We start from the raw sequence: 17,085 nt of genomic DNA on the forward strand, positions 1-17,085 counted from the left end.
CTGTGCTTTGATACGAACTCTGGTGAAATGGAGGAGTAATACTGACAGGAGTCAGGTTACACAGTTCTCTCTTATAGCCCCCACCCCATCCTAATATGATTTTATACTTTAACTCCTTAACTTTTTCTTTCTTATTTCCATAGAACAAAAGTTGTCTTGCTTTTCCCACCTTCTTTGATTGCCAGCAGGTGTTTGTGTACATTCTTCAGATAAAGGCTCGATCTAAAATGATTTAGATACTTTTTTCATACCAGTTTGGGTATTTATCCATTCAGGTCCAAAACCGTGGCCCATCCTCTCAGCCCTTTCCCTTCCAGCCACAGCTTTAGCCCTGGAAACACCTGCCTTCCACCATTTGCTTCCAAAGAGTAAGACATAAAGATCAGGAAGGATCCTGGTATGCTTTTGTGCATGCTTTCAGGCCTGTCCTAGTCTGGATAGGGTGAAGCATTATTTTATCTATATCTCACATATATAATCCTGATCAGGGTCCAGAAACAATCTTTTTTTTGTTTGTTTTTCCATGTCTATATGTCTAGAAACATTTGCTATGGTAGATATTCTCAGAGCACTCCTAACAAGTATCAAGGGAATGCTTTACAAGATGCAGTGATGGCTACCTGTTTCTTCTGAGGCACTGCTTTGCATTTTAGGTAAAATGGTAATCAGTCAAATGCACTGGATAAAAACATCCTTTGGCCTCTTATTTATGATCTGGAACCTAGAGTTATTCTCTTGCCCCTTTCCCAGAGTGGTACCTGGGAAAGGGTACCATACCAGGCATGGGAAGGCCAGGCTACTTTCTCTGGCTCACTTATGTCCCACAGCTGCGTACAGGTTTTTGTTATCCCTTTAACCCTCCATCCTAGCCATCAGGTTTCTCTGCTGTGTCAGGCAAGGTACAGATTTGAGCTCCTTGGCTTGAGAAAAGCCATGTCCCCTCTTCCTGCTGCTCACAACCATTTCCCTTGACTCTGTTCTCAAGGAAAAAGCACAACTCTGCTGCTTTTTAATAAAGTAAAAGCCTTTAAGCTGCTGTCTTTGGAGCTAGCCTCAGGGACCAGACACAGAGATGCCCTTCCTGAGGTTGGGGAAGAGGAAAAAGCAAGTGACGAGATTTTAGGATATGCACTTATTCCTGATGTTCTCCTACTGACCTACTCTCAGCAGCAGCAGCATGTGGTTCTCTGGACCCTGCTGGGAGCTCTCTAGCTCTCCCCGTGTTCTCCACTGTGCTCCTGGAAAGGTGCAGCAAGCACCAGTCGCTCCCTAAGGGCTGGGGAACTGGGAGCTAAGGGGAAACGATGGCTGGAAGGGCTGGGACCCCACCAACCAGGGTCATCCTGCAGCACCTCAGTGAGGGAGCAGGCCAGGCTGGAGATGATGGCAGGCTTGACCAGGTGACATCACCAGGCAAGTTCATGTTGACCAAGCTGGGCTGAAGCCAAGCCGGGAAGTTGATCTGCAGGTCAGGGCCCGAAGTGGCACCAGTGGTCACAAGGCACCTCTGTGGGGCTGGGCCAAGGTGGGGTGGTGTGGTCACCCAAGAGGGAAGTTTGGAGGGGGGGCTATGGTGGACAGGGGCAGAGCCATGGTGAGGCTGTAGCTTGCACCGCTGCGGCATCATGGAGCAGCAGCTGATGGTCACAGATGGGCTGAGGCTGGGTGGGAGGAGGCCTGGTGTGGAGGGACAGGGACAACAAGGGCTGCTGGGGACCCCAGGCCTGACAGCCCCTTGGCATCTAATGCTGCCTTTTGCCCCAGGGCAGAGGGGCTCAGCACCACTGCCCGCTGCCAGAGTGAGCTGCACCATGGGCTACTGGCACTGTGGCCCCAGGGCAAGGGACACCTCACTGACACCTCACTCCATGTGGGGCCCCGTGACCTCAGGACTGTTCAGTGGTGCCCGCGGAAACAGAGCCAGGGTCCGGCTGGAAGCACAGAAGGGCAGGATGTGTGGAGTTCTGCGGCTGCAGAAGCCTGTGCTCAGGGTCTGGTGCAAGTTGGAGGCATTAGCACCCCTTTACCTAGGGAACTGGGGGACGCTAATGGATAATGGGGAAAAGCTGAAGCCCACAAGTGCTTCCCATGCTGTGTCCACTGCTTTCTGCTCCAAATCTGTTTTCCATCATGGCCTTTTGAACTTCTAAAGCAAGGGATGTCTTTCAGGCTGTTTTTATTCAAACAGTTGCTAAGATTAAGGCTGGAGGAAGACCTTTTAGGTCACTCAGTCGAGCTGGCCTCAGGACCCTCATGTGGCCTGTGGCGTTTTTCCTTGTACTGCGAAATGGATTTTCTTGTTCAAAGCTCTTTATATCAGTCCTGTTCATACTCTGCCTGAGTCTTTTACTTAACTGGAAATGAAAGCACTTGATTCCCAAGCACCTGGTTTTAAAAAATTTTTTGTACATATTTCACCTTCTCTGATTCCCTAAGCTTTAAATATTTTAATTGTGTATTTGCTGGTTACACTATGTTGACCGGCTGTAGTTCCTAAGAGCTCTAAAAAATAACAATCCTGCTTTAGCTGAATCCCTGCATCCGCTTCACATTTATCTTTATTAAGGTTCCTTTTGCTTCATATAAAGGACAGTGCAGACATATTAATTCTGTTCCATCTCTTTCCCAAATGGGACCCAGGGCGACTCAGCCCTTCTGGCTTGTATACCGCGTCCAGAGATAAAGTGTTGCCAGTGACATGGTTGTAGGTTGCTCACTGCTCATTCTTTTGCTCCACCTTTGCTGTGTTTATTTGTTTAACTGTTCCTGGTCAAGTACTTTCAGTTTTGTTACATGCTTTATTTAAAACTAGTTTGCTCTATGTTAAATCTACCCTCATCATTGCTAGTTGTAGTCTTAGAAACTGAGTCTTATTCTCAGACCTGCATAAAATCACGTAGTTAATGAGCTTATCAGTGATTTCATTGAAACTGAAGTCAATTAACCATAGCAGCTCTCAGAGGACCTGGTCTAACACTACCTATTACAAATGTAGACAGGCAACACAGAAGCTCCAGGAATACCGTTTTTCTCAGACACATGGAACTACTCCCCAGTTATGTCTGATTACCCAGTTTTAGCCTACAGCAATGTCTAAAGGATGTCTTCCTCCAAACATCTACTGTGACTCCTCTGCCTGTAAGTCACTTATTCTTCGTTCCATTTATAGTCGGTGGAGAAAGACAGGCACTTTGATGGCCTGAGCCTGGGGTGGACATCTGAAATACTTGACCTAGAAATACCTGTTCCTCTCCACTCTTTACAGAGACAGTTTAGGCTGCTGAACTTAGATACAGATGACTATGTAGATAGCTGAAGTAGTGCATATAAACCCCACTTCTATTGTCCCTAACTAAAAATATAGTATGCTTATTTTTTTTCCCAGTTTTTGTGTTTCCTATGTTTCTAAATACCCTTCCTCAGATAACTGCAGAAGCTCTTAGTCCATGAGGACACATCTGAAGTTTGGAGCATGTCTATTAATTTCCTTTACACATATTTGAATTAAATTGCACTTTTTATGCTTTATACCTGAAGGCTCTGAGAGCTATTTAAAATTTCTGCCTCTCTTCATCCTTTTATGACTGAAATTATGCATATGATGAGCAGTTGCTACTTTTTTTTTTTTCTACTGTCCATTTTCTGAAGTGACATTCGTCCTAACATCAGCCTTCCTGGAAATCATTCATTTGTATTGGTTCTATTACTGCTGTCTCATAATAGTTTTTCTAACTGGACACTGCAAGAACCTTAAACTGTGGGATGAAGAGGTAGTGCTGACCACTTTCTTTTCTGCCTTTTTTTCCCCCAGAAAAAGGCCTCTCTTTGCTAGGCTACCATCTGTGCAACTATAGCCTGACAAGAAATGTGTTTAAAATGGTTGCCTATCAAAAGTCCTATGAGAAAAACACTTCCTGTGGAGGATGGATTCCATGGATGTTTTGTCCTCAGACATACTATAAAACTCAGTATCACACTGTTGAAGTTCCTGAGACTATGAATCTTACAGATTGCTGTGAAGGATATGAACAAGTTGGACTCTACTGCTCTTTGGGTAAGTTTTAGTCAGATTAATTGAAATAAGTGCTTCTGCTGGAAGATGACTGGAAGATGATTCACTTAAACAGAGACTGACATACAATTCAGTTATGAGCAGTAGGTGAAATCATTGAGTCTACAAAAAAACTACAGTAAACTTGATCCAAAATGTTAAGGTGTAGACATGAAAGACTAATGCTCCTGATTCACAGGGCTCTGCCCATTTGTCACCCTTTCTCACAAATTTACCAGAGAATTAAAGTTCTAGGTGAGCATGAAAAAGGCATTTACTTGTTTCCCATATGGGGGCTCGTTGTCCTATTTCAGTCCAATATGTGCGGCCAGGTGGAATAACTCGCATAGCCTTGCCTGGTGCTGTGCCTGGTCTGGGTGGGGTTGCATTTACAGTAACAGCTTAATTTGGAACAGGGTCAGTTTCTGGACTGCTCATCTAGCTTGGGTGTTGAGTTCAAACAACTCATGGCCTCGGGGCAAATTTGTACCGTACAAAACTATCATCAAAACTGTATCAGGGCCCATTTTCTCAGGGCTTCTTTAGTTACCTACAGCAGTATTTACGTGAAGGGCTAGAAACTGGTAAACCCTTTAGCAGGTCTGATCTAACTTCTGAGCTTTTGACAAGACTGCTTACTCTGGAAAAGGTAATAAGTTTTGACTCAAGCTGGAACTTTTTTCTCTTTCCTTCATCAGAGCTATTTGTTGCCAACAATTGATTCCTAATTTTTAGCACATTTCCTGAGAGTCACAGGTTAAAGTGATTCCTTGAGGAAAATGGCTGAAATCTTCCAAGGACTCTCCAAAGGGCTTGTATGACAAAATGCCTCTGGCTATTGGTTTGCTGGGGAAGGTGCACTGGTATAAGTCAACATTTTTCCGGTAGAAGTAAAATAGTGTGAAAGGTTTGCCTGAGCCCCTTTTGGCAAAAGAGAAATTTATTTTGCTTTAAGTCCTTCAAGAATATCTGTAATCAAGTAAAAATCATGCTTGAAAAAGATTGTTCAGGTAGCATTTTGTGCTGGATTATCTGCATTTGTTTCAGAAGATAATTCAAGTTATACTCATGCAACCTTATTTTATCGACAAAACCATATGCTTTTAAGCTGAACTGGCATCCTGGGTTAGCTGGGTAAGCACTGGATAGTTCCAACATCCAGAAAAATTCTGTAAGGCATAATTTTGTCTCATACTTTCGGTATGACATTGAGTTTTCTTCATTTCCCCCTTTCAAGTTCTGATCCTAGGAATTTACATAGCATCAACAATATAACAAAAGATCAAAAAGGAAAGGTCCTGTTGCGGCCCTGGCCCTGCCTTTAGGTCATATGACTTGAGTGACTCAGTTCTATGGGAATGTCCCCAAAGCTGCTCCTGCATCAGATCACATAACGCGACATGAGCGGGTATGAACCATATGTCTTGTCATATGATCTGTCAAAAAGAATGTGTTCATCCTACTCTGAAGTTGCTTCGGGGCATTAAAAAATGAACCTCCAAGCATCTTTTCCAAGTTTTTTTCTCAGTAAGTGCTAATAGAATGTTGTTTTAGGAGAAAAAGCTTTTTAACAGGAATACTGACACACAGAAGTGATCATTTTGTTTTATTTGTTTTTAAAATGATTTTGTAGACAAAAAAAGCATAATTAGCCACACATCATCCCTCATTTACTGTTTCCTGCTATTGTTTTGTTTCTGTGGCTATTGCCAAACATCAACCATGGCAAAATTTGACCTGCAGGTTACAGTATTTCCAGGCAGTCTTGTCAGACTGGCAAAAGACTGACGATTGATAATACATATTTTTCAAGCAGCAGTTTCAGCTTTGTGAAAATCCCCAGAGGATCTAATTCATGTTCAATAGTCACTTCAGTAATATCTTTTTAACATACATGCATGTGTGCATATTTGTACTATAAATAAATTAATCAAATGGCAAGGCTGAGAAGCAGCTGAGGAAAAATGCTTTTTTAATTCTGTAGCACGGGAGAATATCATCAGCAGCCAAATATTGAAGAGTGACTAGCAAGTTATGGTTCTCTATTTAAATGAGAAACTCTATACTTGGTTACATATAAAATTTTTTTTGATAGTATAATTATATACATTTTAGAAGCATCTCTAGCAAATACGGAAGCTTGAGAGGTGTCTATGAGTTTATTTCATCCAATATTAAAAGTCTCCTGCAAAGCTTAGCTATGAAATTTCAGATTCAATTTGTCACTTTGTTCATATGTGTCCTGGGTGGGTTTGTCCATGAAATACTGTGATCATCCTGACTCTTTCCTGTCAAACTTAATTCGAGAATAATTTAAACCATCAAAGAATTCATATGGTTTCTAGGTGATTTCTCTGTTTAGATTATTCCGGTATCTTTGCTTTTCAGGGCATTAGTCATAAATTCTGTGAATGGTAATGCACTGTCTAGACACAGTCTTAAATAAATGATGAAAAGAGGAAACTGGAACTGCTGAAATTACTGCACCATGTGCTGTTGAACTACTGTTATTTTCTTCTTGATGTTATCCATGCTGGTGTTCTCTCCATCGTACTAGGAATTGAAAGGTCAGCATGACCTTTCACAATAACCTGTTTCTGGCCACTTCCCCACCTTCTCTTCTTGGAAGGAATCATTTACCCCTGCATGAGATATGACAGGCCCTAATTTTCTTATTTCTTTACTGTTGGGGCAAAAATACCTATATCATTTGTCTTCATTAATCAAGTTACTCTAATATTTCCTACTAGTTGTCTGCTGATCCATTAGGATAGTTTTATACACACACAGACACACAGAGAAAGTACTTTAACTTATTTAAAATTAAGATTGGAAAGTCAAATATCTAAAAGTTAAGAAATACTAGGGTTAATTCTCAAGTTAGAATTAAATAAATACAATTTTTATTCACTCTCTTTGTGCCTAAACATGCATTTTTTTTTAAATTACCTGTTCTTCTGCTGCTTTGCCCCGAGGACCATGTTCCCGTGTCATGCTCAGAGATGATGGAAACCCTTCTAATGAACTTACCAGCAATGCATCACTCTGGCCTCTGCGTTTACTCTGTGGTTGAGTGCTCTGCTAAACTTCTTTCTGAATAGAGAATTATTTATCACCTCTTGAGGTAAATCCTGGGGTGATTCACAAACAGTAATTTATCTTCATGAAGCCTGTGTGAAGGGAGGGAGGTTCTCCATCTTACAGCTTAAAAACTGAGCTGTAGAGAGATTAAGATCAAATAATTTTGTCTGGTGTCTTTGAGAAATCTAGAGTATGATCTTTCTTAAGGACATTTAGTGCTGCCTTTAACCTGTGTACGTGTTTGGAGTATACAGCCCAATGTCTTCAACGGTGACTATGAGGAATCCCACATTTGCTAAGGAGATCTCAGGGCTGCAGATCAGGTCTCCAGAGCCTGCAAAACCCTTGTATCTGAAAGGTTGTTATGAGTTTGTTGTGACTTTCTCAGCATCTTGCAGGAATTCTTTCAGGCAGAGACAGGGTCCAATTCTCCAGGTTAGTTTTCCATTGACTGAATCAGTAGCATGGTTACTTCTCTTTTTGGTTCATTTGCCACCCATCTTCCATATTACTGTGTAAGATGAAATGAGAGAGCTACAGGCAAGAGGCTCCTTCCTTATTTACTTATCTACCATCTATCCCTGTTTAATCCACAGCCAGGGAACAACAGAGTGTGTGATGAGGGCTGGTGCTGGCTGGTATGAGTACACAAAAAGGTTGATACAGGAAGATTTAGACAACTTTAATCCTGGAATTCCTTAATTTGAGAGCACTCGATTGGCAAAGTTAAGACCAGTCTTCAATTAGAGTATGTTTTGTGTGTGAAACTTTCCAAGGTTTTCAGGAAACCAACTGTAAAGTAAAAAAAAAACATTTCTTTTGGGTGCCCAAGTAGCTCCTCAGCAGAGCTGGGACCTTGCAAATCCTGTGTTCAGACCCTTGCATATTGGGTCTAACTGGAGTGGCTGGGAATAGCAGCATGGCTCTCTCTGCTGCCAAGGCTATGACCAGAGAGCAATGGGATGCAGGCATTGCCGGAGGTGCTAAGTATTTGTTGATGGGGCAGGAGGAGTAAGGCTCGGGACCTGTTCTGGCTTTTGGAAGCAAGATGCTTTATCTGTCCCAAACCTAACTTGTTCTCCTCTTCCTGCAGTGATGTGTCCCTCTACTGGTGTTGCCCCTGCTAGTTCCCAGCCCCTCATCCCCAGGTCACTTCAGTCCCAGTTTCCCAGCGCAGCCTGCCTCCTACCTTCTCTTTCAGCTCTCTGATCCTTCTCTCCCTGGCTCTGGTATCCTCTTCCCTCCCTTGCTGGGTCACTGTGCCAGCCCCTCTCTGCAGACCCTCCAGGCAGTCTCTCTTCCCCTATCACTCCTTCGTTGTCCTCTGGTTCCTGTATGCCCTGCCAGTGTCTGTCCTCTCCTTCAGCTCCCAGCCAGAGCTGCCCTGCTCTCTCTTTCTGCTGACACTGTGCTGATTGCATGTCCTGCACATCTCATCTGGCTGTCCCCAGTGCTGTCATGCATCCTCTCCTCTAGGGTGTCTATTTCCTCCTCCTTCCCAGATTCTCTCCTTCTCCCCATTGACTTGGAGCTCTGTTCCACCCCCAGCCTATGTCTCTGCATCTCATGGCCCTCTCCTAGGCAGCTCTTGCTCTGGGGCCATGTTCACTGGGTATAGCGGATACTTTCCTCCTCCATGGCCCTGGATTGGGCAGCATCTCCATGGGATGGGAAGGTACAAAATGCTTGATGGAGTCAGGCAAGCCTCACCTAGAAGTGTGAGTCTGGCAGATCCCCATGGCGAGCTCAGGAGCCTGGACTCACTGTGGGTCTGGTGCTTCCCACTTCCCCAGAAGCCACAGAAACACGATGACGGTTGTTGGAGGGTATATCACAGCTTGTTCCCTGTGGCATCTGCTTATGGACCTGCTGTCTAGGAATTTATCTAATCTTTTGAGTCTACTGATGCTGTCTGCCTTCACACCCTCCTGTGGCAATAAATTACAGAGATTCACTCCCCTTTGGGTGAGGAAGGACATGATTTTACCCATTTGAGACCAATTCTCTGCTATTGTGGGCTCTAGTGAATGCCATTCCACTTTTACCTTATCCTCTACCTTCATGATTCTGCAAACCTTGATCACATCCCACTCAGCCTTCTCCATGCCACAGTGACAGGTCCCAGCCTTTTTGGCCTTTCCTTGCAAATTATCTATCATCTGCTCTGTTTCTGTCATCAGGTCAGTTAGCCACTCCATGCCTTTCCAGACTGTGTTAAGCCCGGGAGAGCTGCAGTGTTCAGAGCTGGGTGTGAGCTGCGAGTGGGCCATGGGCCCCTGCCGGCTTCTGCTCCCATTGAAGGAGTGGACATCTGCCTAGTAGAACATGGCCATGTTGCCATGCTGCCAGTGGGGCAAAAACTTCGGAGGACATAGTTGCTAAACTTCATGAAGTTTCTTCTGAGCATGCACAGACTGTTTTTGTGTTTCAGTGGCCATGTAGCTCAGTTGTCCAATAGTTGCATCCTTGTTGAACGTCAGCCTTTGGCTCCTGAATGTGTTCTGGTGAATGATACAACTTTTCACAGGAAAGGGCACTAAGTATTTTGTCAGGCACTGAACCAGCACGTCCTGATGGTGCCCTCCATCCTGATTAAGCCCTGGGTGGACCCTAAGGATGGAGAATTTCCATCAGAGCAGTTAAAATTTAGCAATGCTCAAAGACCCTCAAAACAGGATCCTGTAATGAAAACTACCAGACTGCCTTTGTAACTGGCTTTGCCAGGAGCTTTTTCTATAGTATCATAGGTTTGCTTCCACCTTCTGATGCCTAAGACAAATGTAAGATTTTCACCCTTAGCTGTGCTGCACCTTTTGGGTGAAAACTGGCTGCTCTGGGTGAAAGGAGAGAAAAGAAGAGAAGTTACTGTTGAACAAATTGTATCCCCCAGCATCTATCTCCTAGGAGATCCCCCAGTTTTGCGGTCACACCACACGCTGTGGCTCCTGTATGGATAGCTTGTAACTGAGCTTTTGGTTGCTAGGCAGTAGATGCTGCATTTCTACTTCTCAAAGTTTATGCAAATAATGAAGGAAAAAAATCTATGCTTTATCTGACTGATGGAGGTGTTTGCCAGCTTGCTCCCCGATGCTTACAGTGTTACTTGGCAGATGGCTTAGCTCTGGGTGACTGTCCCCAAGATGATCAAAATGGAGAACCTGAACTGAATTTCAAATTGCATCTGGTATGATGAGGCAGAAATGTGATGTAAATCCTTCCCTGTTTCCACTGATGTAAAAACGATGACCTTTAGGTTTTAGACAAATGGGTAGCGTGGCACTCGGCCAGGATTCAATAATGTTTTCTGAGATTGCCTGTGACTTATTAAATTCTTTATGTCACAGTTCAACATGCTAGAAAAAAAGACCTGTGTGCAAAAAAGTGCTTTGAACCCCAAACCTGCTTGAACTGAATCTTGGAGCTGGAGGGGTTTGGCTGAGTCCAGCTTACTGCAATTCACTTAATTTGAAGAGTTGGGAATATTGGTGCTGTAATAACACAGAGAAATCCCCTGCTGCTAGTCTCCTTACAAGGTCCCAGTGAGAGAAGTTCCTTGGCTTGGAGAGCTTGCCACAGGCGGTAGGCGGAGGGTTCATTTCTCAGCCTTTTCCCCAGCATCAGATGGAAACAAACTGGTTAAGCGATTTGCCCAGGGACATGAAGCTGGTCTGTTGCAGAGCAGGGAACTGGCCTTGCAGTCTGGGCACAGTGCCCTGCTCACACAGCCTGTCACCCTGGCAAGCCTCCCACCTCCAAACCTACCTCCCTCTGTGAGAGGTTAACATGGAGCAACTGCATGAGCCTGGGAACCTGCAGAAGAATCATTCAGGGTGACTGAGGCTATATTAGAGATTATTGGAGCTTTAGACTTGAAATCAGGAAGAGGTTTTCTAGCAGTAGAATCTATTTTGGAGAATGATCTGCACTGCCAGCCCCTAAGACACTTCCCACAATGCCTGAGCCAAAAGCGGAGGTCGCTGGTCAGTGCTGGCAAGCAAAATATATGTGGGGACTTGCTGAACTCAGAAGTAACTTGAGTTGAATTGTACAGGGTTGGGTTTTTTTGTTTTGTTTTGTTTTACCCTGTCACTACAGACCTGGGTGTATGACACAGAATGAACATTAGGTAGCAGAGCAAATCCTGCAAGTTGTAAGGGAGCCAACTTTTCATCAGAGCTGGGGGACGCTCCTTATTTCCTGTCAAAAGCTCTTGCATGTCTAGTGCTAACTCTACTTGAATGATGCTCACAGCCCTGTTGAAGGGTGTGATCATTGACTGTACACCCAAAATAAACACATGGAGCATACCAAATATAATAGAAAATACAGAAAATAGTGTGGGAAAGGCACAGACCCATGTATTCTGGGCACAAATCTTTAAAACTGCATGCACAAATAAAATGCCTGCTGCTGAGGGGTCTTATCTCAGTGCCTTCACTGGTCTCCAGCCTCTGGATTCTGGCAGGTTTTCCAGCAGACATGTGGATCCTCATCACTAAATTAAGTTTGCTTTTCTTTATTACTTTTCACAGAACCTTAACAATTAGACTATGGACCCCTAGGAATATACAAACATAGTCTCAAACCCACTGATTTCAGTGCACTATCTCTTTATGTAAATATGACTGCACACCCATTTGCAGAGATGGCTGCAAATTCTGTGTGCTAAATTTTGCATGCTTAATTTTGAGCTTGATCCCTAGATTGTAGATTGAACTAGGGATTTACAATACTAAAAATGAGATCTGTTACAGAGTTTGCTAAAATGCCAAGGCTCTCTGCAGTAGGCTCCAGTCTACTGTGGATTAATAGGGCGGGGGGGGGGGGGGGGGGGGAAACCTGGAATGTGCATGTGCCAGCACATTACATGATTTAAACTAAATTTTGACTAATCAAGATCGTTTGCCTGTTTGAGAAGGTTACCTTGCTGAGGCGAAAAGTCATAGATTCAATACTCTCTTCCATTTCTCAGAAATGCTAGTTTTACTTTTACTCAGAACCTTGGGATAACAGAAATTGAAAACCCATGGAAACTGGCATTTCATGATAGATTTGTAATTTGCTCCAGTTTTTTATAGACCTTTCATTTGCAATTGATTTTATTATGAGAAATGTGTTTCTCTGTTAGAACCTGTTTCTATAGCAAGAATCATCTTCATTTTTCTCCTAGCGACTTAAGTACCCAGTAAATATATTGAGAGTTTATAAGACCAAAATGCTGTAGGCACAAAATGAACGGAAAAGAGAAGAGAAATTTTTATGCCAGCTGGAAAGAATAGAGCTGAGCGTTACTTGGAGCTATATTTGAGAGCGTGGGTGAAGGTGATGTTTGTAGAACTTAAATATATATTTTTTTCTTTTCCTCTGGAGAAGAGTAGGTGTTGACATTGAGCCAGGACCACTGTTTGCATTTGGCTTGGGAAGTAGAAACCACCTGCCTTAGCTACCCTTTCTGCAGGGTTGTCTGCCATGGGTTAGCAACTTCACGGGATGCACAGCTGATACTGAGTGGATGCTGTCAGGTTAAAGACCATGAGCTAAATTCTGGTCTCCTGTCCTTCCGTGTAACCCATTTAACTGTAACTGAGAACAGCATTTATCTCACTTCTCCTGTAACATCTTTGATTATTATAACTAAAGGTTAACTTTTTTGAAACAAAATGTTAAAGAAAATCTCCTGAATTCTAGCTTGCTTGTTTGCTTTGATCGTTATATTTTATTTGGATTAGTCATTGCTGACATCAGGTACATTTCCTGAGTTTCTGAATTCTGCAGTGCTTCAATTTATCCATATTTAGAAACTATATATATATGTACAACGTATATATATGTTTTCACACACACAAACATACTCATTTATGGAAAATTATAGTTCAAAATTTCTGTAGCAGAACTGTCATGAACAAGAGAAAATTCTGATTACATTTACACGCATGAAAGGAAATAATGGTTGCTGTTTTATCCCCTTGAAAACCTCAGAACCGACACACTTTTAGATTGAGGAGGAGGTGTTTGTTATGAATTCAACACCACAGTTTTATGGAAACAATGTTCTATATTTTTGCTCTCAGAAATGTTTTTGTTACTTAGCACTCAATAGATCCAGTGTGTTTTCCTCAAGACCTGGTGTTTGTCCAACGGAGAATATGGAAACATCTGATTATCCTTGCACATTTGATACTGAATGTCCGGGACTTAAAAAATGCTGCAACACATCCAAAGGAGCAGCCTGTGTGGATCCAATGCCAGAGGGTATGCTATTGATGAATTCAAAACTGCTTCTAATACAAAAATACACTTTATTTTTGCTTCTGAGGATGGGAGTGGGCAGAACAACTGTTGCCATAACTCTTCATAAAACAAATATAGAAATCTGTTTTGGATCAGTTCCAGGATATTCAATTTCAGTAACTGAACCTGCGAGTGCTGAATAGCAGGTGCTACAGGTCCAGCGGACCTTGGTCCAGTTCTTCTAGCTAGTGGTGCTGTCTGCAGAATATGGTAAATGTAGCAGTAGCTCGTGGTTTTATATGGGCCCTTCAAAATTTCAAATGTAAACTTGGCTTTAGTTTCTTAGGGCCTTCCTATAGCTCTGAACTGAGATATCAGATCAGATCTCCAATGATTTGGCTCTTTAATTTTTTCATTCCAGAAAGAATATTCTGGTACAATGTGACAGTGCTTGTTAAAATGGATTTTAGTGAATTAATCAGAGTGGATCCCCACCTTTTGAATCATTCACGCCTGTTACACTCCATGGTATGTATAAATAAAAATGTTCTTGTGTGTTGCTCATTGCATCAGCATTTCTGTTACTCAGTAACCACTAATGGCTTCAGTTTGGAAAGGATCTCATAGTCCTTGGTGCTGGACATAATCTTGCTATCTTGCTGCTCCCCCTTTGTTCTGCAATATAATTGGCTTTGGCCCGAAGAGCTGAATGTCAACTTCATCCTCAAGAACCTCAAGTAATGCTGATTTAACAGCTTCTGTAGTCATTTTTTCAGGTCTCTGCCAAGGGGAATTTAAAGTTTTCACACTCTGAAACGTAATTTTTCTCCTACTTAAGTGGTACCTGCTTCAGCTCAGTACAGTTCTATGTCTGTGACAGTCAGACTGGGTTGATGTTTCAAGACCTGCAAAGTATGGTATTTTCCAATAAGGAGTTCTGAGTTGAACTTTTCAAGAGACAAATCTGATCTATGAAATTGGGAGCTACATGCAGGGTGGCTTGTGCAAGGCTAGAGGTTTCCCAGTCAAAATCTAGGAACATGGCATGGGAATGTCTCTGGGTCAAAGGTATTTCATTTTCATTCTTACTACAGCAAGCAGCTCTCTGTGAGACAACAGAGTATTTCTTTCCTACAGGACCAAGGCTCTGCCTTGTGCATGGATTAGCAGCGGCCATGGTAACTGTGTGTGTATAGTCACATTACAGCCACACAATATGTATCTCAGTATCCCAGCTACAACAGATAAGAAGCTGAGGCAAGCGTCCCTAAAGGATAATCTGTCTACAGGAAGAACCAGGCTACAGACTAGAGCAGTGTTCAGACAGGATAGCTTTTTCTGTCCATAGAGTGATATTTAGGAACTGGATTGATGAACTAGGACAAAGACACCAAACAGTAAACTTGAAGCATTTTCCTGGTACATGTCACCATTTCATGGAGAAAACCAGACTTGGATGCGGTGCCTGAAAGGTACCCACAAGGGAAGTTCTTTATTACCCTCCACTTTAATTTCTGCTCCTCCCCAGTTTCCAGCTGGGAGTGAGCAATTAGCAAAGGATCCCCCCTCTCCCACCACAGTCTAGCACTGATGGACAGGAGAACAGAAATGATATCAGTAACACAGGGATTTTGTATGAATTTGGTTCTTCCTCTTGCCTAAATTCTTCCTTGCCATGTACTATAAAACCCAGAAACCCTGGTCCTGTCCTATTGAGATAAGGAGTAGAGGACAATGAGCTGCCAAAGCTTACTTATTTTGGTTTCAAGGAAGCTGTGGCAAAAAGTCAAATACTCAAAAGAAAACACCAAAAGGAGGCTTTTCAAGGAACCTTCTCTCAAAAGAATGTCTTCCAGGCCCTGTCTGCTCCAACAACTCCTCTTCCAATGCTCAGCTGGTCTCAGTGTCCCCCCTCTGATTTGTAACTTCTAGTTATGAGGACTCAGTCAGTCCTACTGTCTCTCTCCATAGCTCTTAGTCCCCAGTCTCCTTGCTCTGTTGCTTTCCCCTTCCCCCCCCACTTTTTTTTTTTTTTTTTTTAGTATTTCTTTTGCCAGCACCAGGATTTTTCTCCCTCCCTTTAGCTCCCATTCTATTCTCAGGTCACTCCTTTCCTTCCTTTTTGGCCTATTTCTTATTCCTCGTGTCCCCATCAGCGCACTTTCTCCATTATATTCTGTGTACACTATTTATAACAGCAAGGGGAAAGGCAGTGCTCTGTGTTCGCAGCCTGTTGCTTGTTCTCCAGACAACACAGCTGAGGATTGAAATTGTAAGGAAAGTCCTAAGGAGTCACTGGAAAAGCTGAGCTACTCTGTCTGGTTCAGAGCTCTAGGAGGCTGAAGCACGCTTGGAGAGGATGGACAGAAATCTAATTTTTCAGTGCATTTGAACTTGGATAAGCGTGGTCACTTTTTCCTAGGAAGAGGAAAACCCACAATCCTTACACAAGTCAGTCTACGCATATGCCAAAGGGCAAGATGTTCTAAGGAGGCAGGTGATGATAGAGTTTCTTCCACATAATGTCTCTGGAATTCTCTTTATTGACTTTTCATAGCTTCTAATTCTTAGGAATTAATGAATTATTTCATCTGAAGCCTTCAACAACCAGAAGGAAAAAAAATCAGCCAGAGGCTGACTCCTCCCCTAGAAAACTTTATTTCTCCTGGCCAAACTATGGCAAAGTTAAAGGACTCTTTTCACTTGCTTAAAGTAGGAAGTGTTGGACAGCTTTATTATAGTTGTGCAAACAGCTTGTCTAAAGTATATTCTGTCCATTGAAGTTTTGCTATTTAAACATTACATGCCAAAGAGAACATTTCCATATCTTTCTGGGTTACATGCTCCTGCCAAAGCATTTGAGCTCTGACATTGTGGCTCCACGCATTCTCTAGTTTGTCATTACTGTACCATAACTCTTTTGTGAAGCGGAATAATAATAAGAGCTCTCCTTACATAAATGCAGACCTAGTTTGCTAAGATTTCTGAATCGGTGCTTTGAGCACTCAGTTTATGATGGTTATCATTGCATAGATTATGCCTCATTGGCATACAATTGTACTGATAAAGAAATGAGATACTGAAGTGTTTATTCACCTGTTTTCCAGATTACTGGAGCGTTACAGCCCTTGAACGCCTCTGTGTATCATATCCAGAGTAACCATGAAAATATATATGCTGGGACAGTGGCCTCTCAGGTTCTCACTGGATTGCATCAACCAGTTCCGTTAGTGGATGTTTCTTCTTCCTTGAAGAACATTGTGAAACGTGTATATGAAGTGCTTGACACAGATGTACAAGGTTGTTATTTATTATAGTACTGTCTTTGAAGGAAGCCTTTTTATTCCTCTTCACTTAGGATTTTATCTGTATGACTATACATTGGCTTTCAAAAATTTGGTGTGTCAAATCTTGTAAACTTTGCAAATATGGCCCTAAATTATGCATTATAAGATGAAAAGATGAGTGTAGTTAGTAATTACTTTGGAGTGAATAATTTGGAGGGGAATACTCCTGCTTCCTGAATTAAATTTATTGTCTCCGAATATTGAGACAAAATGAAGCCTAACTTCACATTGAAAATCAAAGGGATTGCAGGTTTGTGGCACAATCACTGGTTATTTTAAGCACAAGAGGCTCTTAACAAAGGTGTTTGCGGTATTCTTGGGAAGCAGATATACTCTATTTGTGTAGACTTGTGTTATTTCTAGAAGCTTGCATGA

At 42.6% G+C, this 17,085-nt stretch overlaps 1 protein-coding gene across 1 annotated transcript in view; it reads left to right on the plus strand.

Moving 5' to 3' along the window:
• The first annotated feature begins 1,304 nt into the window (after positions 1-1,304).
• Positions 1,305-17,085, plus strand: part of UMODL1 (uromodulin like 1) — a 53,026-nt gene continuing 37,245 nt past the window's right edge. Inside the window, 5 exon segments of the mRNA XM_062576598.1 lie at positions 1,305-1,413; positions 3,812-4,054; positions 13,223-13,384; positions 13,785-13,891; positions 16,471-16,663. Of these exon segments, the coding sequence (XP_062432582.1) occupies positions 1,305-1,413; positions 3,812-4,054; positions 13,223-13,384; positions 13,785-13,891; positions 16,471-16,663 (814 nt within the window).

This window comes from Rhea pennata, chromosome 1 (genome assembly GCF_028389875.1).
Source record: "Rhea pennata isolate bPtePen1 chromosome 1, bPtePen1.pri, whole genome shotgun sequence".
In the NCBI taxonomy this organism is placed as follows: domain Eukaryota; kingdom Metazoa; phylum Chordata; class Aves; order Rheiformes; family Rheidae; genus Rhea; species Rhea pennata.